Genomic DNA, 23464 nt, shown 5'->3' on the forward strand with positions numbered 1-23464 from the left:
GGTTAATTCGAGAAACATGAACCAATTACATGGAACATATGTGAAACTAAAAACAGCAATGTTTTGGATTTTATACTAATCGATGAATCAATGCATCGTTGCTGCAGGACAGTGCAATACACCTCTCATCCGCGGTGATGAGGGAATGGACATCGTGGATCCTGTTATCCGCGATATTATCTGCAAATTTACCCCACTTATCGATGAAAATCAATATTGTTTTTTGCAGAAAAAAGGATTAATTTGCTTATGAAGTCCACTTATTCGTTAACAATTTTAGGGATAATAGGACTAATGATGTAATTTCCAGAAGTGCATACCAGGAAAGGGAGCAGGTCAAGACCCACGCGGATAATCGTATGAATCTGCCTCTTCAACTTCACTTATCCACAAATATTTCCGCGAATAACAGGAAGACGTTGAACGTAATTCTGTGTTTGAAAAAAAAAATGCGGACAATCGCGAATAATTTAAGAATGGGGTCGTGGATAATATGCACGTATGTATGTTGAACTTCATTCACACCGTACGTAGCCAACCGTGCTAATCGGAGGTGCGGAATAGGAGCTGTCGCGGGCCCTCCCGGATAATAAGAATCACACGTGATAGGGCTGTGAGGAAGTGAAGTTAGGCGAGTTCACGGATAAGTGGAGTTGCACGGGGTAGGAGTGGCAGGGGGGTGAAAGAAAACAGATGAACAGCATCATGAAACTCAACACTGGTGCCCCTGCATTCACGCCATAGGCGTGTATTGTTGGGAGATCTCGTTTTAATAACAATAATAATATGGCTCAGGGCTAATGAAATGAGACACCCTCGTATGCATGGCACACGTTACGCATCCACTCACGCGATGGTGACGTCGTGTGGCCGGGCTTAGCGTAAACAGAAGGAATACAAAAAAACATCTCGCATTCTGCCAATAACAGGGGGTCTTAAACTAAAATGTACAATAGGCGACAGTTTCGGGAAACGGCCCTCCTTAAACAAATTACTCTTCAACATCGGTGGCATTTAACAAAATATTAATAGTTTACACCTTTGGCCAATGTATCGAGCCGCGTCACGGCCATGGGAGTTATTTGAGCGGTCAGTGCGGGTCGGTGAAGGAGGGACAGCCCGGCATCCATTCACATATCAGATTTATAACTCGCCGCTCATGTCAGCCGTGGCCACGAAATCAAAACTCGGATGGGGGTGGGGGTGGGGGGGAGGCCCGGTTTTACATCGCATAGCGCAGTGCGATGAGCATTGCGCCACAGCTCCGGCCGATATATTTGCCAACATTATTTTGTTTTAATACTCTTACAAAAGCGCGCAACTTTATCTATCTGTGATGAACGCTGCACTTTCCGTCGTTTTCATGCAGGAGGCGCTGTAAACCTCTTCGCGCCCCCTGCATGAACGACGGAGGCGCAGGGACAAGACGTTTGATTACGTTGGAATCGATCTGCAGACGGCGGTCTTCTCGCACGGCCAGCAGCTCTATGTCGCCTTATCTCGATCCCGCAATCCCAAACAGGTGAAAAATCCGCATCGAACCGAACCCCCAGCAAGGCCATCTACTTACCGACGAGAGAAAATTCACACGAAATGTCGTTTTAAATTAAGTCGACCGAATGTAAAATGATATAAGATTTTAATGAAGAAATACAATTGTCTAATTCAAAACATAATACAATTCAAAAATGTTTCATTTTAAAACTTCTAAACGGAGCGTCGGGTGATTGCGTGAATGCGCCGTTCGTGTGCAATTGTTTTCGTGACTTTAAAACATTAACTCAATCTAAAATAAAATACGTGGCGGTATCACAGCTTACCACGAAGCCTGACACAAAGCGTGCTGCTGTTAATGAAGATACGTCCTACGGATTGCGTGTGACAGCACGGGGTCCCGTCACTCGATCAGACACCGGCACTTGCACCGACACCTGCATTGTTACCCACGCCATTGTGTCGTCACAGGCGTGAGCTGGTGCACGTGTGGGGTAGGTGGGGGCGGTGGTTTGCGCAACCGAACCACCTGGGTTCCATTCACCCCGGCCACGGCTAACGTCGGTGGCGAATATCTGAAACGGGTCCTGGGTCTCCCGCAGGTCGACTCAGCATCAAAACGAGCAGCTGATGCCAGTGCCGGATTAAGCTAGTGCGGGGCCTGTAGCACATGTTATAGAGGGGCCCTAAATAAATAAATAAAACACGTACATATTAAAACACGTAAATGTTTAACTTACATAGTAAAGTAATTGTATTTTTTTCATTTGCTATACAGCCAGATAATAAACACCCAGTCGTTCGTAAAAATTGAAGGCGGTATAGTACTATAGTAATAGAGCAAGTGCAGAATCACTGAACAGGAATTGATAGCTTGAAAGCATTTAGCGTGGGTGCCTTCGAAAGTGCGGGGCCCGTAGCTACATGGAACTACTTTTGCTATGAAGAGAATCCGGCACTGCCTGATGTGTGAACGATAAACAACCACCCCCCTCCCCCCCCATCAGAAGTGGAGAGACAAAGACGGCCGAGTGTGGTTGCGCCGTGTCGGTCACAATAGGTTATCGCTAACAGTACTTGCCGCAACGGTCTGGAATCGGAACATGTATTTATACTGGAGGAATCCGATGAGCTATAAAGCTCTTTTTCGCAGTTGGCTATGTAGGTTAGGGGATTTTTGTTAGAATATTTAACACCGGTGGCGAGGAATATTCAAAGTTTCCCAAACACACAGTGGGAACCCCTCCCGGGTGAGAGCAGCTAGAGCAGATACCCTTAACTACACGACAGACAACAAAAACAATCTCAACTACTCAACTTTTGTATTCTTGGTTCTTTCGGTAAAGTCACGTAGAAGGGAAACAATTAAATAATAAAAATATAAAACAATAAAATTCTCACGACGTTTCGTCTGCAACACAAGCAATCATCATCAGGTGTGAAAACCACAGCAAGAAAAAAAATGTCTTGCTGTGGTTTTATATATTTTTTATTTTATTATTTCCCTTCTACGTGACTTTACCGAAAGAACCAAGAATATTAATTCCTGCAGTCACGAAAGCTTTACATCAATATTCAACTTTTGTTATTTTACAAGGTAAGCTCTTTTTTAGAAGCGACTTGCCCACAAATGTTAACTCAAGCAAGTGGCTTACCATCACGTGGAAATGAAAAGCGGCCAAATAACTCCTAAACGCATGTCGATTCTCAACGTGGAGTGAAAAACCGGAGGATCCGGAGAAAAATCCACGCCACCACGGACAGAGAGAGGGGCACGCAAACTCCAAATATACAGCAGCAGGCCGTCAGGTTCGAGGATCAAACCGACGGACCTCCTGCGTACCAGGCGAGGTGGTTAACATCTCGCCGCAAAAGCAGGTTGCGCCGTTTACCCGTTCCGCAATTGTTTGTTGTCGCCGTGCCCCTCGCCACCGCACTTTGTGTATTCACCCCCCAAACACCGGCCCGTCCGCTGGTCCCGTTGACCAGAGCTGGCGCGCGCGTCCGTGCGTGCGCGTGCGTGTCCGTGCGTGCGCGTGCGTGTCCGTCAGTGCGCGCGACATACCTCTGGCGTTTCCCTGAGTGGGCAGCTGTGCTCTCTCTCCAGCAGCCCGATGCCCCGCTTGCCTCCCGTGTAGTGGGGGCAGTCCTTGGCCACCATGGTTGAGAATTGACGAGAGGGCGACGAGGGGATTGAGAATGGCCTCCTCCTCCTTTATTGGCTTTGCCAAACGCAAACCTAGCCCCCCACCCCTCAACTCAACCACTCAGCCTTCTCTTGGCGTACTCACATAGACCTAACTCCTCTCCCACCTTAGAGATGTCCCCTATTGTTCGTCCTTCGTGTCGCACTCATCCCCGATTGCCAGTTGGCACAAGCTAAGCACAACAAAGTCCAATAGGCTCAATGCCCTCTAACTAACCACGTGCCAAAATCTCACCCCACCCGCTTGGCCACCGTGCTGACGATACGGACTCGACGTCCTTGCGAACGTTGCTCGCTTGCTTGCCCCCCGCTGTTAGAGGCTTCTCAGCCCGTTGCGAGCACGCCACCTCCGTCCCACGCGCACTGCCTCTCGCCGAATGTCTGGCTCTTTTTAAGTTTTGATCTGTTTGACTCTTCGGGGTTTGGAGGAGCTTGCGTGGGCGTCCTATGTGGGAGGGGCTTTCTGGCTGGATTGGTGAATTGCCCGTTGTGAAACACGCCCTGTCAGGTCAGGCAACCAATTGGGGCTTCATCCACACACACAGAGAGAGACAGAGACGGCTGCACGTCGATCCTGTCATTCTAAGGAAAAACCAGGGGGGTGGTTAAATGGTGGCTTGAGACGTTGGATGTGGTGAAATCCTGGCCCTCATGCCATCATTATGCATCTTTGCCTATAAGGACTTCGTTGTTCTGTGCGTAGAAGTTATCTTAGACGTGAAGTTGGTGTCGTCTCGTTTATCAAGTTCAGATGCCATTGATATTAAATGTATATATCAGTTGCTTAGCATGCAAATGCTGTGTTGGTAAAACTAAAATTTTTGCGCCTTTTTTTTCGCAAGATAATTTCAGTTTGGGGGAGAAACGTCGATGCAGTGTTTGGCACACTGAGCTGGCGATCTGAACTTGCTATTATTATTATTATCAAATTAAATGTTCTAAAATATATTGCTTGTAGTTGCATCGGTGTTTTTTTGTATTGATTGTTCAAAGCGTTGGATGACAAAACAGCTCCAGGGACAGGTAATTGTTTCAGAATTTTTTTTATAGGATAGGCATCAGCTGCTTGACCACGCCGAGACTGATTACAATCCGTAACGGTGTGCTGTACGCTCTATGCAAAGCATTTCACGTCGCCCTTGAAAAAAAAACACAGCGCAATGAGCTTTACGTGGGGAAAATAAACTTTTATATTTCTGAACAATAAAATATCTAAAAGCTAAATTTTGATTTAAAGTTTTCGTGACTGCGGGGATTCATATTCTTGGTTCTTTCGGTAAAGTCACGTAGAAGGGAAACAATAAAATAATAAAAGCTTTTGCCCAATAAATCCAATTCAAAAAGGTAACGCAAGCAATTGTTTTTTACATTCGATTGAAAATATTCATTTGCGCCAACAGCATTCGTGGCGTCACTTCTAAAAGAGTCCCAGAGGCGCGGAAAATGAAAGCTCAAGGCCTTTGACCCTCCTGATTTTACAGGACTTCTAGGACCTACCAATTGTTCAGTATTCGCTGATTCCTTGAGGCAGTGGTTCTTAACCAGGGGTGCACGCACCCACTGGGGGCGCGAGGCGTAGACAGATTTTTTTTCTAAGGTAAATCATCGAAACACAAATTAAGCAAGGGCACGTTAAGTTACAACTTACTTTGTTTAATCAAACCCCGACGTATTTATGAACATGTTTTTCAAAAAAAATTACGATTAAGAAGCAAAGGGGTGCAAGGCTGCAATAACGGTTATTAAGAACCACTGCCCTGAGGCATACCTTGGTGTGGTATGCTGCGAAGGTCGAGCGAACTCGGGAGTAAGTGCCGTAAGGTGAGAGACCGGGTGAGAAGCGCCGCTCTCAAAGAAGCCACAAAACTCCAACCAGAGCAGCGTTCACGCGCTAACTGAGCAACGCTCGGTAGGGCAAGGTGCACGCCTTGCATAGGACGTTTGAGATGTGGTTACGAAGATGAGGAAACGCAGGAAAATTCGTCAATAACACTGGCCGAAGGAGAAAACGTATTTAATAGGCGACGTCTCAGACTTTGGTGAAGAAGGGTCGTCGCCCAAAACGTCGCCTATATTTATTTTCTCTCCGCTTGATGACGATCGCTTGTGTTGCGATCGAAACGTCGTGGGTTTTTTCAATTTATTTAAAATTTTATTTTACTATTTTTATTGTTTTTTGCTTTTATTATTTTCAATTTATTATTATTGTTTTTTATTTTGAATTGTATTTTTTTTCTATCTACGTGACTTTACCGAAAGAACCAAGAATACAAGGCAGTGTTATTGACGAATGTGTTTTTTTTGCTATTGTTAATTGTGCACCGCTGCCAACGCAGCTGTAGCAGCAGCATGACCACCAACTTATTTTCTTAAAACGAACAAGTGTGCTCAATGACCATTGTAAATTAGTAATCTATGTGCGGTTGCAATTTTAGATCTACAGACAGCATGTACTTATCTGTTGTATGGAATTCCGTTAAACCCGTGCTCTTGTTCGCCACAATCATCCACGTGATTTGCTGGGCCTCCAGCTGCCTTTTGCAATCATTATTTATTTATTTTACAAAAACACAAACTTTTCAAACCCATGAGAATCATCCTCCGTTTCTCAGATTTTAAGAATCAGACTTCTACCTCTGCTTCACGATTGTGACATAGTTTAACATTTGCCAGTGCATGTGTTTTTTGTTTTAAGTGTTTAAAGAAATTCATAGAAGTACATTTTTAATTATTAACAAGTTTTGATTAAACGTATTACATGTTAAGTTAATGTAATGAAACGTAAATATTTAGGAAGTATTTTTTAGAATGAAGGACATTCCCCTGTGACTAGGACGGCTTCAGGAGCTTTTGCTGAATTCAGAACAGGGGTTTGCATTACAACAATTTAATTCGGCTTTGCGTTTTTAAACGTTTTAGGCCCAATAAAATGTTTTACCTTTTCGGATTAAGACATTTAAATCCAGTTATTTTCTTCATTTATAGCCATTGTAATGTTACAAAAAAATGCCATCTTTATAAATTCACATTTTATTCACTTTGATCATTTTGCATTTCCATAATAAACATTTTTAAAAATCAATTTAAATGTACATTAACTTTAATCTCTCGGAAGTAATTTTACATTCATACGTAATTTTTGCTGATATACCATTTAACAATATTTTAAGTAATTTTGACAAAATTCTAATAACTTAAAATAATTTTACAACAATTATTATTACGACGACCTTCATCTACAAAGACATTTCATTGCTGCACGCCTTTTCAGCAGTGCCCTGCATCGCAAATTCCATGTCCAAATCGTTTTTTCTTTCGATCCCTGCTCTTGCGGAGCCGCCGCTCACACCTGACGAAGCTGGGTGTAACCCCCCAGCGAAATGTCTGCGTGCGGCGGACGGTGGAGCAGGCCCATGTCCGCCGTCATCGGCGAGACCGAGGAAGAGGAAGAGGCGGGGGAGTTGCGGAGGCGACGTAGCTCTGCCCGCCCCAGAATCTCCCGCACGATGAAGCGCTCGTGACGTGCGCAGGCGTGCACGTGGGATGGCGTGCCCGGGATGACGTGGGCGATGAAGGCCTTTGTGAAGAATATCAGGTGCTGCGAATGCATCCACGGCGCAAGCAAAGGATTTTCAGTTTCAGGATTTGCATGCGCTGTATAGAGGCGCTTGCTTCAATGCCTCAGCAACTGAAAGCGACTTATACGTCACTACTCATCTCAGCCACTCAAATTCCCTGCTGCAGTCTAGCCAAGGTGACCCCCAATGACAGCTGTCTCTGCATGATACAAGGTGTATGCAGGACCCGCCTCCAAATGAGCATTAGTCTGCCAGTAGGAGTCGCACCTCCGATTTGCACGGTTGGCTACGTATGGTACGAAAGAAGTACAATTTTACATATACAGGAATCGATGTTGCTTTGTGTTTTTTTTCTACAATTAACTACTGTGTGAAAAAGTTATTAAACTTGGCAAATTTAGACCGCATTCCCAACAGGATCCTTGCGAAAGAGTTCCGGAGACTCACGGTGACTTTTTTGGATTAGATAAATACATTGTATCGTATTACCACAATTATCTGTGATCTTGGAAAACATGATGCAATGGCGAGATGTGAAAGCATCAGTGACATTTTCTGTGATGACCTCATGACACTGATAATAAGTTGCTCTGCTGACCTTAAGAAGTGCTCACGATGAAGCCTGCAGGATGCTGCCGTGGTGCAATGCTTTTACACACTGGACTTACAATACAGAGGTCACCGGGTCAATTTGCTCTCTTGGCGAATCAGTGGAAACGATGAGCAAGCTTCTTAAATCCCCCCAGCCTCTGTCCAGTCCCCCCACCGCCAGCAAGTATAGATGGGTGCACCCTAAGCCAGGGGTGGATAACCTGCGGTTCCAGAGGCGTATGCAGCTCTTTAAGCACTGCATAGCGGCTCTTGAAATATTGATTTTTGTTTTATCGAATGAACAAAAAATGGCTCTTTTGGTTATTTTGGTTGCCGACCCCTGCCCTGGGCAGTCGATCAGGAGGAGGGTGTGGTACATCGTGGGCACTCCCACATGACGTCAAATACAATTGGGAGGGTCTCTCTCGCGCGCCCTCTCATGGAGGGGGCGGTGCAGTGGCGAGATGTTAACTCCCTCGCCTGGTATGCAGGTGGTTGTGGGTGCGATCCCGACCCTGACGCCTGCTGCCTATTTGGAGTTCGCATGTTCTCGCTGTGGTCACAAGGATTTGTCTCCTTATCCTCCGGTGTTTCCCTCCACGTTTAGCAACGTTCGTTTAGAGTATTTGGCTGCTCTAAATTTCCACGTGATTAGCCACTTCGTTGTGCCATCGTTTGTGGCCAGGTCGCTTCTGAAAAACAGCTATATAGCTCAGTGGGCCTTACCTGGTAAAATAAACATAGTTAATGGTTAAGAGTGGCATGAGCAAGGAATTCCATGGCTACACCTTTGCCTTGTGATGTACATATGAATGTGTACGAATATGTGAGTGCATGCAGATACGTACCTCCACAACGATGACAAAGGCCAGCTTTGCCGCCAGTATATGCCAGTACAGCGTGGTGACGGAGTACACATGGGGATGATCTGGCGGGTAGCGATATCCTCTGTATCTGCGCACGTGTAATGACACCACAAGCACGCACGGCCTGTCCTGAGCAACGTGCATAGCAAGTAGAATTGGCACTAAATTCAATAAGTATGGTTACGTACATATGTCCGTTCACAGCCTGTTTGTCAGTCTGCTTCTGGATGACTGCCTTCCTACACTATAGAGGTTGAGGGGGTTATTCTGATCATGCTTCACGTTGGTCAGTGCGGGCTGATGAAGGCAAGGACTATAGATGATGGAACATAGTCGAGTACAACAACTGATTTTGCTGCAATACCCTCTGCCGACAATGCAGCCACCTGCAACACCTGTGGTCACCAATCCAGGCACGATCCACACTCAATAAGCTTGCTCAGCTTCTGAAATCTGTGGCAATCAGGTGCATTTTGAGTGCTACGGTTATGTGTGAGCATGGCTATATTATACATTGAGCGAATATGGTTATATTGGGTATACTGATTTAAAAAATACATATTTTTTTGCAATCGGCAAAATTTCCCAATGCAGGACCTTCCTGAAAAAAGCATATTTGGACTCAAAGAGGCCCTCCTGGATAAATAAATAAAATCACACAGCAAGGTGTCATTCTGCTAGAATTCATTTTATAGGAATATGGTCAGAGAGTCATTGTTACGCACGTCACAAATAAGACAGCATCACTGAGCTGGCTGTCATATGGAGGATGGTGTTACATTGAGCAATTACATCAAATCAACCATATCACACACAACAAGCAAAAGATCACACCCAGGAGGACGACACGCCCAGAAGGAAAGATGTCACATCAACTAGGACACCACACCCAGAATGATGTCACATCCACTCAGAAGAAGAATCTGTATTTATACTGGAGGAATCCGATGAGCTATAAAGCTCTTTTTTTTACAGATGTTCAGTATCCACTCAGACACCACACCCAGAATGATGTCACATCTACTACAACACCACACCCATAAGGATCGCACATCTGTTAGGCAGCATACCCAGAAATCTGGGAATCACATCCACGAGGACAGCACCACCCCCCCCCCCCCCCCCGAAATGAGATCATTGCATTCAGCTGCACAAACCTGTACACTGTGTGGATTTCCGGGTCAAACCAGGATGGCAGGTTGTCGGGACGACTCCGCTCCTGGAAGTTGCTGATATTGAATATGGACAGGCTGTTCTCAGTGTACCGGTGCACGGTAGGCGAACCTTCGCCATGCCCTGCTGAGTAGTCGTAGTGGTGCAACAGCCGTGGGATGATGTCCGACGTGAAGGCCACGATGCATGCCTATGGCATTCGCCCACAGACACGAAGCGGTAGCGGTCAATAAGCATGCACAGTGATTACACCACCGGTTCCCAACATCCACTCACTCCCCAAACTGTCCTGAGTAATTGCAAGAATTGTCACAAGTTCAATTTTGGGGGATGCTGTCATGGCATAATGCTTAGCGCAATGACTGGCAATCCAACAGTCATCATAATAAAGGTTTTTGGGTTAGATCGCGTTATTTATAGACGTGTTGTAACCCTCCACCACACGACACAGCCAATCAGTAAAAAAGTGTCACGTTGACAAAAGACAAATACTGTCTTCTGCTGCCAGGCCACCAAGATTATACGGCTTACCAAAAATACATAAAGTAGATACACCCCTTCGTCCCATCGTCTCTACTATCAACTCCCCCATCGTCCCATCGTCTCTACTATCAACTCCCCCACCTACAAACTGGCTCGTTTTTTGTCTGAAATTCTGCGTCCTTTCACTGGAAAAACCACCTCTGCGGTACAATATTCTACTCACCAGGTATCGACAATCAAGGGTATTTCCCTGTCCCCAGACGACCTGCTTGTCAGTTTTTATGTAGTTTCCTTATTCACCAAAGTTCCTGTACCTGACACCATCGCAATCATTGAAGACTTGGTTCATCAAGGACTAAACACTGAGGTACCCCCCCTGGTGGGACACTGTTTAACCAATACATACTTCACTTGGAATGGAATTTTCTACAAACAAACTGAGGGCACCCCAATGGGCTCCCCCCTATCTCCGGTTATAGCTAACATTTTCATGGAGAAATTTGAGACTGAAGCCATCCAGACTGCCACTCTGCGCCCAACCTTATGGAAGAGGTACGTGGATGACACTTTTGTCATCTGGCCACATGGCTGGCCTGCTCTAGACCAATTCCTCGGCCACATCAATTCCATACACCCAGCCATCAGATTTACCATGGAAGTCGAAAAAGATGGCAAGCTACGTTTTTTGGATGTCCTAATAAAAAAGAGACCTGATGGTTCAATGAGCCACTCTGTCTACAGGAAAGCTACCCATACGGATGCTTATCTGAAACCGGATTCCCACCACCATCCATCACAGAAGAATTCTCTCATCAAGACTCTGTACCATAGAGCCCAATGCATATCCGACCAGGAACACATAGCCAGTGAACTCAAGCACGTACACCAAGCTCTTAAGGCTAATGGTTACTCCGACTATACAATCCGCAAAGCTATCACTCAAACCATGAAGAAGGACCCTCTTGAGGAGCCTTTGAAAACCATCACTTTACCCTACATTGCGGGGATCACAAAAAAGATCTCCAAAATCTTGAATAAACACAAGATCCAGGTCCGTTTCAACACATTACATAAAATCCGTGATCTGGTTCCGTCTGTAAAAGATGTGATTCCGGACATACAGTACCCTGGTGTCTACAAACTAAGTTGCCTCTGTGGTAGTAGTTATATTGGAGAAACCAAACGCCATGTCTTGGACCGCATTCGTGAACACAAAGCAGACCTTAAACACGGTAGGATCAACACCTCGGCCGTGGCAGATCATTGTTATAATTCAGTAGGCTCACATGACATTGACTTCTCCAAGACAGAGGTTCTTTGTAAGCCATCTGGCTACCATGAGAGATTGGTTCATGAGGCTATCCACATATACAAGCACAGAGACAATTTCAACCGAGAAGATGGATTCTGGCTTGGCAATCATTGGAAGGATTTGATAAACCATTTCAGGTCTTAATTGATTGTTCACGCTTACGGTGGCTTTCAGACAGCATACATTAATTTTCCGTCTCCCCCCTCCTCTTTTCAGAACATAGATGGACTCGTCCTTCTAAACAAACTGTCAAATCGCTGCCCGTGGTGCTAACGGCAAAAAAACACCGTTTAAAAATAAATAAATGCAAACCGCCACTTCTTTCAAATGTTTCTTGGCGTTGGTTTTTTCACACCTGATGATGACCGTTTGTGTTATGGTCGAAACGTCGTGAGACTTTTTATTGTTTTATATATATTTTATTATTTTATTGTTTACCTTCAACGTGACTTTACCGAAAGAGCTAAGAATACAAATACTGTAGTTCACTACTTTAGCCCACCGGTGTGCTGAAGAGTGAATCCACAACATTTACAATTTTTGACTACGACGTTTCGCTGGTAATTACATACAGCATCATCGGGCAATTTGCCAGAATAGTGAAGCCCTCACTTGCTCCCGTTCTTAAATAGAGCAGCAGGGTGACCGGGAGCAAGTGAGGGCTTCACTATTCTGGCAAATTGCCCGATGATGCTGGATGTAATTACCAGCGAAACGTCGTAGTCAAAAATTGTAAATGTTGTGGTTTCACTCTTCAACACACCGGTGGGCTAAAGTAGTGAACTATTTGTCTTTTGTCAACGTTACACTTTTTTAGTGATTGGTCGTGTCGGGTGGTGGAGGGTTACGACACATTTAGAAATAACGCGATCTAACCCAAAAACGTTTATTATGAACAATATTGGTTGTGAAAGCCTACGTGTTAAACCAACAGTCGTCAGTTCGATCTCATGCAGCAGTTGAAGCGATGGGTCGTTTTGTTAAACCAACCCCAGGCTTTGGCCCCCCGATAGTACAAATGGGCTAGTTATAGTCTGGGTACTCCCACGTTTTACAACACATCTGGCAGAGCGTGGAATAGTAGGCCAATTATCTTGTTGAGGGGCTCTCTAGCGCTACCTCTATTTGTGACCCTCCAGCCAACAGTGGCATGAGCAAGCAATCACAGGGCTGAAACTTTACCTGTCACAACGTTTGGGGTGGGGTGCGTGGGATGGGTTGGGGGGAGTGGTGGTGCAGTGATTCACACACTGTGCTTTGAACTCAGCCGCCTGCGTTGAATTTCCAGCTACGGCTAACGCCAGTGGAGGGTGATATCTTAGCCAGTCCTGGTCCCCATTCCAGCCCTTCGCCAACCCGTATTAACATCTGGCCACGGTGCCGAGATGTTAACTGCCTCGCCTGGTATACAGGAGGTCGCGGATTTGATCCTGACCCTAATACCTGCTGTATATTTGGAGTGTGTGTGTTCTCCCCGTGGTCGCGTGGAGTTTTCCTCTGGGTTTTCTCCGGTTTTTCCTTCCACATTTAGATTCAAGTGGAACTGCTGAACCAGCGAGAGAGTTGTTACAACAAGGTTATTTATGTGGCGATGGGCAAGCAAGCGGGGTCTGAGTTGGAAAGGAATTTCATCCCCGGACGCAAGCACGTCAGTTGTGTTAATGGGGGAGAATAAGGAGAGAGAGATTAGGGAGAGAGATTAGCATGGAATGAGCTTCCGTCGCCGCATAAGAGTATCATCCCGCATATGCACACAACAGCAGTGTTAATGGGAGATTAGCACTATGTTGATGGGAGAGATTAGGCAGGGAAATTAGGGGGATTAGCAAGTTAATGTCATGTCTATGTGTAGCACAAGCTGCGGCGCTGCCAACTGCGCTGTGAGGCAAGCGCGTCCACGCAAGGGAACCACCGCAACGGTGGTCGCATCAGTGAGACACACAGCCCATCACACAGCCAGAACCATCGATACATCGAGGCTAAGGGAGCAGAGGTGGCCATGCTAGTGAGACTCCAGCCCGTTAATGCAGAGGCACCTAACAGGGCAATGCAACTCAGAGAGTCGGAGAGAACAGCCAAACGGCAGGGAAGAATGGAAGCACCACAGCAAGTTACGACTTTGCTTGGTCAATAACGTCCTTCCAATGATTGCTCAGCTTATACCCATCTTCTTGGTTGAAATTGTCTCTGTGTTTATATATATCTGGATGGCTTCATGGACAAATCTTTGAAGGTAGCCCGAAGGTTTTCAGAGTACCTTGGTCTCGGAAAAAACAATATCGTGCGAGCCCACTGCGTTATAACAATGATCAGACACTGCAGAGGTATTGGTTCTGCCGTGTTTCAAATCTTGCCTTGTGTTCGCGAACACGGTCCGAGACATGTCGTTTCGTTTCCCCAATGTAACTGCTGCCGCAGACACAACTTAGTTTGTAGACACCAGGGTATTGCATTTCAAGAATGACATCCTTCACAGATGGGATCAAATCACGGATTTCGTGTACTGTATTGAATCGGACCTGAATCTTTTGTTTGTTTAAGATTTTGGAAATCTTTTTGGTAACACCTGCTATGTATGGCAAGGTGATGGTTTTGATTGGGTCCTCAGATGGTTGTCTCCCCACGGTTGGGGATACAGCTTTGCGGATTGTGCGGTCTGAGTATCCATTCATCTTGAGGGCTTGGTGTACGTGCTCCAGTTCACTGGCTAGGTGGCACTGATCGGAGATGCAGCGGGCCCTATGGTGTAGTGTTTTGATGAGGGAGTTCTTCTGGACCAGATGGTCGTGGGAGTCAGGCTTTAGATAGGAATACGCGTTAAGTGGCTTTCCTGTAGACAGCATGTCCCAACGAGCCATCAGGCCTCTTCTCAATCAAAACATCCAGGAATGGTAGCTTGCCATCGTTTTCCACTTCCATGGTGAATTTGATGGATGGGTGTATGGAATTGATGTGGTTGAAAAACTGGTTTCATACTTGTTGTAGGCTGCAGCATTGTGGACAACAGAGGTCAGTGCAGCAAAATTCGTTGTTGTATTGTGCATACAGCATAGTATTCTTTCACATCTGTGCTCCCTGCCTTTACCAACCAGAAACACGGGTCAAATGACTCAAACCCGCACAGCAGATTGACAAAGAGCTGCACGCATACTGTCCAATAAAATTACGCCCAATTGTTTTGTGTTTAATACCAAAAAAAATAACAATGCACCGCTGACGGAGCAATGCAGATCCCTCCGAGTCGGTCATACCCATCTCGAGGTACTCGTCGAAGAGTCCGAGCGAACTCTGCGGCTGCAGGCCCATGTCCTGCTCACAGCGCGTATGGACATTCTGAGGCCGTTTCTTGGCCCGACACTGAGCCAACCAACTGCTGAATCACCTGGGGATTGGCGGAAAGGAGGGGGGGGGGCACGCAGACATGCAGATGAATGCCCGTAGTAGGCACGGACACATTTAATCATCAACTTGGGGTTGTCTGTTTAACCCTTTCTCGTTCCGATGACGTACGTGTATGTCGTCAAAACGAAACCGGAATAAAAAACCGAAAGATAATAACTTTATTGGTACCGAGGCTCTCGCAAGGCCATGCGGGAGGGTGTGCAGCACGTTCCGGCGCCAGCTATCATAGAGCGTGGTCGTGTCGCTACTGTTCTCTGCGGTGAGTTCAATGTCTTTAAAAACAACGGCACCACGCCTCTCTAAATCAAATTAACACGGAGCCGCTTGTGCGCTCTGAGATTCAGAAGTGAACGGGACACCACACCGCAACTTGTAGACGTCTCGAAATGAGAAAGGGTTAAGAGCTCTCGAATGTGTTTTCGGGGTTGAACCACAGGAAGCTTCCCAGCATGTCGAGCGAAACATCAGACACCGTGCTGGACAACATTGCGGTGCAACACGAAAAAACACGCCAGAGCGTGAGACAGAACAACGCTTAAACCTACTGCCAGTCATGGACGTTGCTTGCCTAAAATTATGGAACTGCCCGGATGAAACTTGATGCAGCAATAGCCCAAGGTGAACTTTGTAGGAACAGTTGACTGCGGGTGTTAACTGCTAACCTCGTATGGAGCAGTGCCACAGTTTGAATGCATGAGGCTGACAGAGAAAGCGCTGCTAGTGAGACCCATTAATGTGGGCTAACGAGGCATCCTTTGTCTACCCAACACTGGTTAAGCATTGCAATGATGCAAGGTGGTCGGGTGGTTCAGAGGTCTGAGCGCTGAGTTGGCAGCACTGAGATTCTGCATTAGACTCCAGGCAGCTGCCTCTAATTGAACAGATTTCTCAAGTGTAGTAAGATGATCAGCTTGGTCAGTATTGAAGAAATAAAAATAAACTCCTGTAATATTAGATTAGTTTCTGTGCTTAAATTGGCCAAATGTCAGCTTTTTACATAAATAAATTAATTAAACATATTGGTTTGACCATCACGAACATTTCTTCTGAGCAGAGTGGATGGGAATGCATAGGAAAATGCTGCCCCCTATTGTGGTCCCTTGAAGGGGTCAATAATTGTTTCTGTGGACCTCTCTCTAACATGTGGTGATGCGCCGCTCTGCGAAAGTTCATCATGAATTCTTCTGTGCACGACACGGCGGCAACAGCACAATCGCGATGGAAATTCGGCGAAAACGCCAGCAACTGTCATGAAAGAAAACAGTACAAGTTACTTATCCAACGGGACAACATAGAGGCGTGTGTGATGAGGTAGTCGTCGTGGGGATGACAGAAAGCTTTACCATGGTGATGATGTTGAGCTTATTGCTTGTGCAGCGAGCCTCATACTCAGGTCGGATCGGATCGCCCTCCTCCTCCGTCAGGTCCCAGCGGAGAGCGAGCGACGTCTGGTAGCGCTTCCAAATCTCCAGGAACACCGTGGCTGCATCACACGCCACACGGCAACTTTCAAAAGTAATCCGACTCCCGAATACTCCAGGTTTAGACGTTACATAATGCCGTCTTTTATATGATATTTTCACAGTAACTGAAAATGAGTACTTTGTTTTACTTTCATAAATACCTAAAAAAATGTGCCATGGGTGTCATGTCACGTGATGGAGTATGCATCTTTTGCAGAGCCATGCCACCCTTTTATTATTATTATTACTACACGCTTTCTTTTAACTCACTCTGTCTGTTGTCGTTGTCGTTGTTGTATCCCAATGTGGTATCGACTGCAAACTTGGTATACTTGCGTCATACTGATGACAATACTATATTCTATCATTAAACAAGAAACATTTATTTTTTTAACATTATTTTTTTATATGTTATGTTTCGGCTTGGGTCTAATTGTCCACGCTCAACTGACGTTGGCTGTAAATCACCACGGTCCCCTTACGTTGTGGCAAGCTTCGGGGCCACTTCCTGGAGTCGTGGAGTTCTGCCATTATTAGTACATTTCATAAAAGCGTGTTTTTAAAAACAGGTTTTTTTAAAAATATTACTTATTTAGTTAGACAATGGCACAAGGAAGTGGCTACCAAAGAGCTACCTCTCAAATCCCTTCAAATGCCATCTGATCCACACATCTGGGGGCAGCACTATACCAACTGCTCTGTAACCAAAATGTATGCTTGTCGCAGGGCAAATGGATATTTACCCTTTTTATTCTCAGAATTGGGATTTAGTTTAAGTGCAGAACCAAATATAATGTGCTGAGGGGTTTTTCATTTGACATTGGTAATTCAGTTGTGTCCATGTAGTCATTGCAAATGAGAAACTGGTTGAATTAGAGGCGGCTGCCTGGATTAGAACCATGAATCTCAGCGGTGCCAACTCAGCCCTCTGGACTCTGAGCCGCCTAGCTATCATGTTGGAGAGGTTCACACCCTCCAAATGCAGTGGCCGCCCTGATTAATACTGCCGGTGTATCTGAATTACAGTGGACGTTGAACATCCCGCAACACCATTTGCAAGCGTATGCCATTGTGTGCCGGCATCATGTCCACAGGTTTCCAATTTGAAAATAACCGGCAAAATAGTCAATTGGAAAATACAGAGCCATTATCGCCCCCTCCTGGAAAGTTAGCAGGACTCTCCTGAATAAGGGTCGTGATACTCAAAGAGGTGTTTCTTGGTAAACAAGCGTGATACAAAACGAGTTGTAAACAATATAAACACTTGCAAAGTGCATCTGGAAAATGTTTACGTCGCACAAAAACCACTGGAACGTTAACATATCAACGATGGGCATCAAACTCACACATTGTTCACATGTTTGGAGGGCATCCCCAATACATTATTGCCTTCTGCCGCAATGGGAGAAGGAATAAGGCAATAATGATGCCCTTCCCGTCATAGGTTTATTCATTACACCGTCATAGGTCGGTCCAAAATATATTGGTCACCATCACGATTACAAGACTGTCTCGTTGCATGTTCCATCAAAGTGAGTTTTTATCTTACTATCCTGGGCACATAACTGACATGATGTGCACCATCAAAGAAACAGGCCATCATATGCACCGGGACGAAGATGCCACAAACCCATTCACGAATCACCAGGGAACACGACAACTCCGAGCTTTAGACTGAAATAATTAATTCACCCAGAATATGCTTGATCTCGTTGTATCTAGGATGCTCAGCGTGCTCGAGCCCTGGATAGTGCTGGGATTGGGTGACTGCTGTGCATGCTAAGTAAGTCATAGGCATCTGTGGGCTGAGCTCAGTGGGTGGGCACCAGAGGGCCACGTGGGAAAAAGGTGTTGTTGTCCTCGACTATGTGCACACATCTATACTCCGCGCCTTCATCAACCCGTGCTGGCCAACGTGAAGTATGGTCAAATAGCCCCCAAGATCAGCTTGTTGTGGGGAAGCCCTCATTGGGCAGTGGATTGACAAAAGGGATATGTGAATACACATCGTCGTTAAATAGGGGCATTGCTAGACATAGTCGTGCGTGTGTCAATCACCATCATTATCGTCATCATCATCGCAATAACGTTGAAGCTTGTCGTTGGGAAATGTGCGCCAATGTTCAGCATCACTTACCCCAAAGTCCCATGAAGATTGTGAAGAATACGGTGTCCGGGTTTTCATAAATAGACGAACTCTGCACCGACACGAGCGGAGGTGCTGGTCACAATTAAACCTGGGTACAGTACCAACTGAGCATCCACATCTGTTCAATATTAACAGCAGCAGCAGCAGCAGCAAAATAACGATGCAATGACCTGATTAAAATATATTCATCGCCTGCGGTATTTTGCAGGTGGGGAATCGATCGTGCACGATTCACGTACGCTTTTATGGTTCGACTAATGCATAAAATAAAACGGTACAAATGTGACAGGAGAAAGAAGATGCATTGGGTAGTTCCTTGATGGCAGACAACCATTTCGGACACGTTCAAGCGGTAGTAAATAATTACTTGGTCGTGATATGTTCACCAATTAGGACCCCCAATACAGTTTAAAATAATTTGTCGACTTGTCTTGATAGTGAAGAAATGCTCACAAAATACCATAGCATCGGATTAATTCACGCTGGGATGTGATGGTGCATTCAGCTTCACGCACGTGTGTGTCCAAGCATTGACTTATTCCATTAATAAGCCATATTTGCTTAAACTAAACACAGTCTACCTATACGTGCGTGCTCGTGTGTTTAAAACACCCAGTGGTCAACAGTGGCGTAGTGATTAGTGCACTGCAACTACAAAACCAATATCAGCAGCAATTGCCTGACCCGGGTCCTACGCCTCCCCTCGGTCGACTGAGCACCTGGTGCGGTGTGTAAAGAACCAGCACTGGTGCTGTCCACACCACGCATTCGTGCACCGTGCCAGCCTGAATAGGTGCCGACTAACAGCACTTGCCCCAACAGTCTCTATACATATTCTTGGTTATTTCGGTAAAGTCACGTAGAAGGGAAACAATAAAATAATAATAAAAATATATATAAAACAATAAAATTCTCACGACGTTTCGGCTGCAACACAAAGCAATTGGGTAGTTCCTGATAATGATTGCTTGTGTTGCAGTCGAAACGTCGTGAGAATTTTATTGTTTTATATATATATTTATTATTTTATTGTTTCCCTTCTACGTGACTTTACCGAACGAACCAAGAATATGAATCCCTGCAGTCACGAAAGCTTTAAATCAAAAGTCTCTATACAACTATAGGGGGATCTCTGTCTTTTTAACAGCCACACAAATGGCAGCGTAGTATTTAGCATCATATGCTTCGATCATGGTTAATGATCCTACAATCTCAGCAACATGGTGCTTGCGTTCTGACCATGATGGACAACTCCAATGACCGATACTTATCCTAATCGCAAGGGGAGCATCGATGTTGTGTTTGTGCGATACCTTAGCAGAGTCGCAGGTTTCATTTAACCTCCAGAAGGTGCATCGTTTGTCACACTGGGGGCACATGACCAGGATTTCACTGAAGCTGTTGCAGATTTCTTCACTGCACACGCAGACACGCGCACACGCGTGCACGCACGCACGCATGCGCCAATGGTCATATTACGCTTGAATGAGAAGTACAATTTGGCTCAAGTCAGTGCTTACCATTGTGTTGTGCACCCCCTGCGTTTGGCATTGCCCCACTCGAAACAAGGTTGCAATAAAAGGTGGGTGCCAACTTTTAGCATTAGCCAAAGTAAAACTCACATCCAGGAAAGACTTTGCAGTAGTGTCCTGTACGAGAGTGCGGGACGCTACGGCCATGGTTAGCTAGGAGATGTTAACGACCTCGCCCGGTACACAGGGGGACGTGGGTTCGATCCCGACCCTGATGCCTGCTGCTGTATATTTGGAGTTTGCTCGTCTCTCTCCCTGTGGCCGTGTGGATTTTTGTCCGGCTCCTCCGGTTTTTCCCCTCCGCATTTAGAATCAACGTCACGCGTTTAGAGTATTTGGCTGCGATGAATGTCCACGTGATGATGAGCCACTTCGTTAAGCTGTAATTTCTGGCCAGGTCACTTCTGAAAACGAGCTATGTAGCTCAGTGGGCCTTACCTGGTAAAATAAAAATAATGTAGTTTAGTAGTATAGGTGTCGCACATGGGCCTCTCGTGTAGGTGTCCATGTGCACTCCACCGCATTCCTCCCCTCCATCCCCCCCCCCCTCAACCTACATCATGCAGTGGGTAAGCAGCCGTGTAGCAACCATTGGAGATCATCCGGTTGAGGTTGAAAGTCGTTTAACTGTCCTGTGACACGTGGCAATAAAGCAGCATGTGGTGGACCTGCAAGAGCATGTATCACACACAACACACACACAATACACACATGCAACACATCACACGCATGGTTGGGTGAGCTATGGTTGACTGACTTAACTGTGCAAACGCGACCTCCCTCCCGCCTCTCCAACTGCCACCAGCCCAGAAATTCGGTCTTGAACCGACCCGTAAACCAACCCTAATCCAAGGCAATCTCAAAGCAGACGTACGATCTGGCTGCGTACGGCCGGCGGGATGAGGGCGTCGCGATCGGTGATGGGATAGACGTCCTGCTGCGACCGCCGGAAGGCCCCCTGTGAAGTCGTCGGGCTGCTTTGGCACGCACGGCTCCCGGCTTCAGGCGGAAGAGCTTGCCCAGGCAACCGGGCGGCCCGCGATCCGAACGCGACACCTGGCCGAGGTCGCTCTCCCCGAGTGGCACCTGTTTGATTTATTTGAACGGGTGAAACACTTTGCCACGGGCACGTGATATGATACTGCGTCTTTGATACATTTCATCATCATAAAGCAACATCATCAGCCATGATCAGTCATCTGATGGATGAAGATCTCCCACGAGTTATCATCGCTCACCGTTCCTATCATGCAACAATCCGTCTGCCAAATGCCAATGTCTCTGCCTATCCCGCCCACTAATTACAAGGCCCCAACTATTGTCCATATCATGAGCACCTGCACCCGAGCCACTCTCATCTCTACATTGGACATCCTCTTGGGCACATTCCCTCCTTTGGCTGCCACTCTATCGTTGGTCTCGATCAGCAACCATCATCATCATCATCATCGCTTCTCGTGACATGTTCTGCTCAAGGCCATTTATCTTAACAGTAAATGTTCGAATCTATTTTTTTATCATGTATGTTTTTTTAAATCTGTCTGTATATTTCCGTTTCTCAATGTCTGTAAAAGTCTGCGACATTTATTATCTTTTAAAATTCGTAAATTATTGTCAAAATCATGATCAATATGGTCATCATGAAAAGATTATCATCGCAATAATCACCATCATCACAATCATTACAATCGTCGCCATCATCACAATCATTATGACCATCATCACGGTCATCAACAATTATCACAACATTCCATCACAATGATCATCATCATCATCACAATGATCAACACAATCATAATCACCCATAGGAATCATCATCACCATCACCACCAGCGTCATCTTTGCAATGACCGTCAAGTGAGCCCCTTGCCTGGACGTGCAGGATCTCAGCATAGGTGCTGAGAGGCTCTCACGGCGCGTGCACCTTCACGAAGGCGGTGCGTCCGCTCACCGACTCCTGGTCAACGGCACCGAGTTTTGGTTTCCTTCTCTTTTGTTGAACCAGGTGGGGGGACTCAAGGGGACAACAACCGCCGTCTCCTTTGCGAGAGTGGGCCATGATCACGTGTGGTTTTTTTTCTCGTCGTTTTGCGGCACAGCAGCTCCCGTGCGCCTCCAGGTCGTGGCCGCGTGTTGGTGGGGGACGTCAAGCCGAACGGTTTAGAACCCTCCCCAAAAAAACACACGGGAGAGGCAGAACACCTCTTTGTACGTCACCAACAGCCGGAATGGCACACACGCAGGAGAACAAATACACGCCCAGCCGACCACTACTGGACATCTGTGAAAAGAGAGCTTTATAGCTCATCGGATTCCTCCAGTAATAAATAAAGATTCCGCTTTTGATTCAGAATTGAGAAGCTCATTGCCACCGAGTGGGCAAGGTCAGGAATCATATCGGTCAGGGCAAGTGCTGCTTGTGAGCATCTATGAAGGCGCGCGAGAGAACGGTATGGCTGGCAGCATCACACAGGCGGCCACTTTTGTCTCACCGGAACGAATGTTTACACACCGCACCGATAGAGGACCCAAGAACGAAGTGGCTGCAATGACAGCTAAAATAATTAGCGCACTAATTATTATTGACGCACCACCATCATCTTATTCGCAACCTCCGACCCACCACTCCCCTCCCCCACCAGCCCCCCACACCCCCCACTCCCCCTGCACCCACACACGAAACCCTTTATATTGCGAATCACGGTGTCTGCGTTATTTCGCGGACACGCCGCGTCTGTGCTAACGGGTGGCATCACGGAACTGGCAAACCACGGACTGTTTCTTAGATATCCCCCCCCCCCAAACCACCTCTGTTCATTCACCAATTTAAAAAAATGGCTAAACCACTGTTAATCGGCGGATTTTGCGTGGCGGTGTAAAGTGTAGTTATTCCCATCTCTTCCGAGACATCTGACGAGCATGTAAGGGTAGGCTGAATGCCCTCCGGAGGGAGTTCCCTAGCGCTCACATCTAGCGGAGCACCTTCTGCCAGCAGTGACGTGAACAAGAAATCACACTCCTCCCACCTTCACCTCGTTCTACTGTGTGATCCACAGCTAAAGAGACACGCAGACAACTTACCTCCTTGGGCTCCGTCTCGAGCTCCAGCCACCGTCTTCAGCAGCCTTGCCCGATACTCGGACCTCTTCGTCTGCCAAACAAAATCGAGCACAGATGTAATTTTGCTCTCATTTCGCGTTAGGGGCCGTCCACAA

General features: G+C 46.2%; 2 protein-coding genes across 3 annotated transcripts in view; both read right to left on the minus strand.

Annotated features, from left to right (window-relative positions):
* Positions 1–4092, minus strand: part of LOC116942340 (rho guanine nucleotide exchange factor 3-like) — a 54215-nt gene extending 50123 nt beyond the window's left edge. The window contains exon 1 of the mRNA XM_032954118.2: positions 3560–4092. Coding sequence (XP_032810009.1) covers positions 3560–3655 — 96 coding nt within the window. The 5' untranslated portion in view covers positions 3656–4092. The remainder of the gene's footprint in view (positions 1–3559) is intronic.
* Positions 4093–4206: 114 nt separating this feature from the next.
* Positions 4207–23464, minus strand: LOC116942339 (anoctamin-6-like). 2 transcript variants are annotated; one of them, XM_076067068.1, is made up of 10 exons: positions 23331–23464; positions 21124–21335; positions 20807–20917; positions 20031–20133; positions 18706–18766; positions 16449–16588; positions 14955–15085; positions 9893–10098; positions 8718–8823; positions 4207–7298 (listed from the first exon to the last, which is right to left on the minus strand). In XM_076067068.1, exons 3-7 carry the CDS (start codon positions 20839–20841, stop codon positions 15017–15019), a joined length of 408 nt encoding a protein of 135 aa, XP_075923183.1. In that variant the 5' UTR covers positions 20842–20917; positions 21124–21335; positions 23331–23464; the 3' UTR covers positions 4207–7298; positions 8718–8823; positions 9893–10098; positions 14955–15016. The 2 variants fall into 2 exon arrangements, with proteins under 2 accessions (XP_075923183.1, XP_032810007.2); XM_032954116.2 differs by lacking the exons at positions 20807–20917; positions 21124–21335; positions 23331–23464 and having other exon boundaries at positions 20031–20791.

The sequence above is a fragment of the Petromyzon marinus genome, chromosome 14 (assembly GCF_048934315.1).
Source record: "Petromyzon marinus isolate PM22_M1 ecotype Great Lakes invasive population chromosome 14, UKy_Petmar_22M1.pri1.0, whole genome shotgun sequence".
NCBI lineage: Eukaryota > Metazoa > Chordata > Hyperoartia > Petromyzontiformes > Petromyzontidae > Petromyzon > Petromyzon marinus.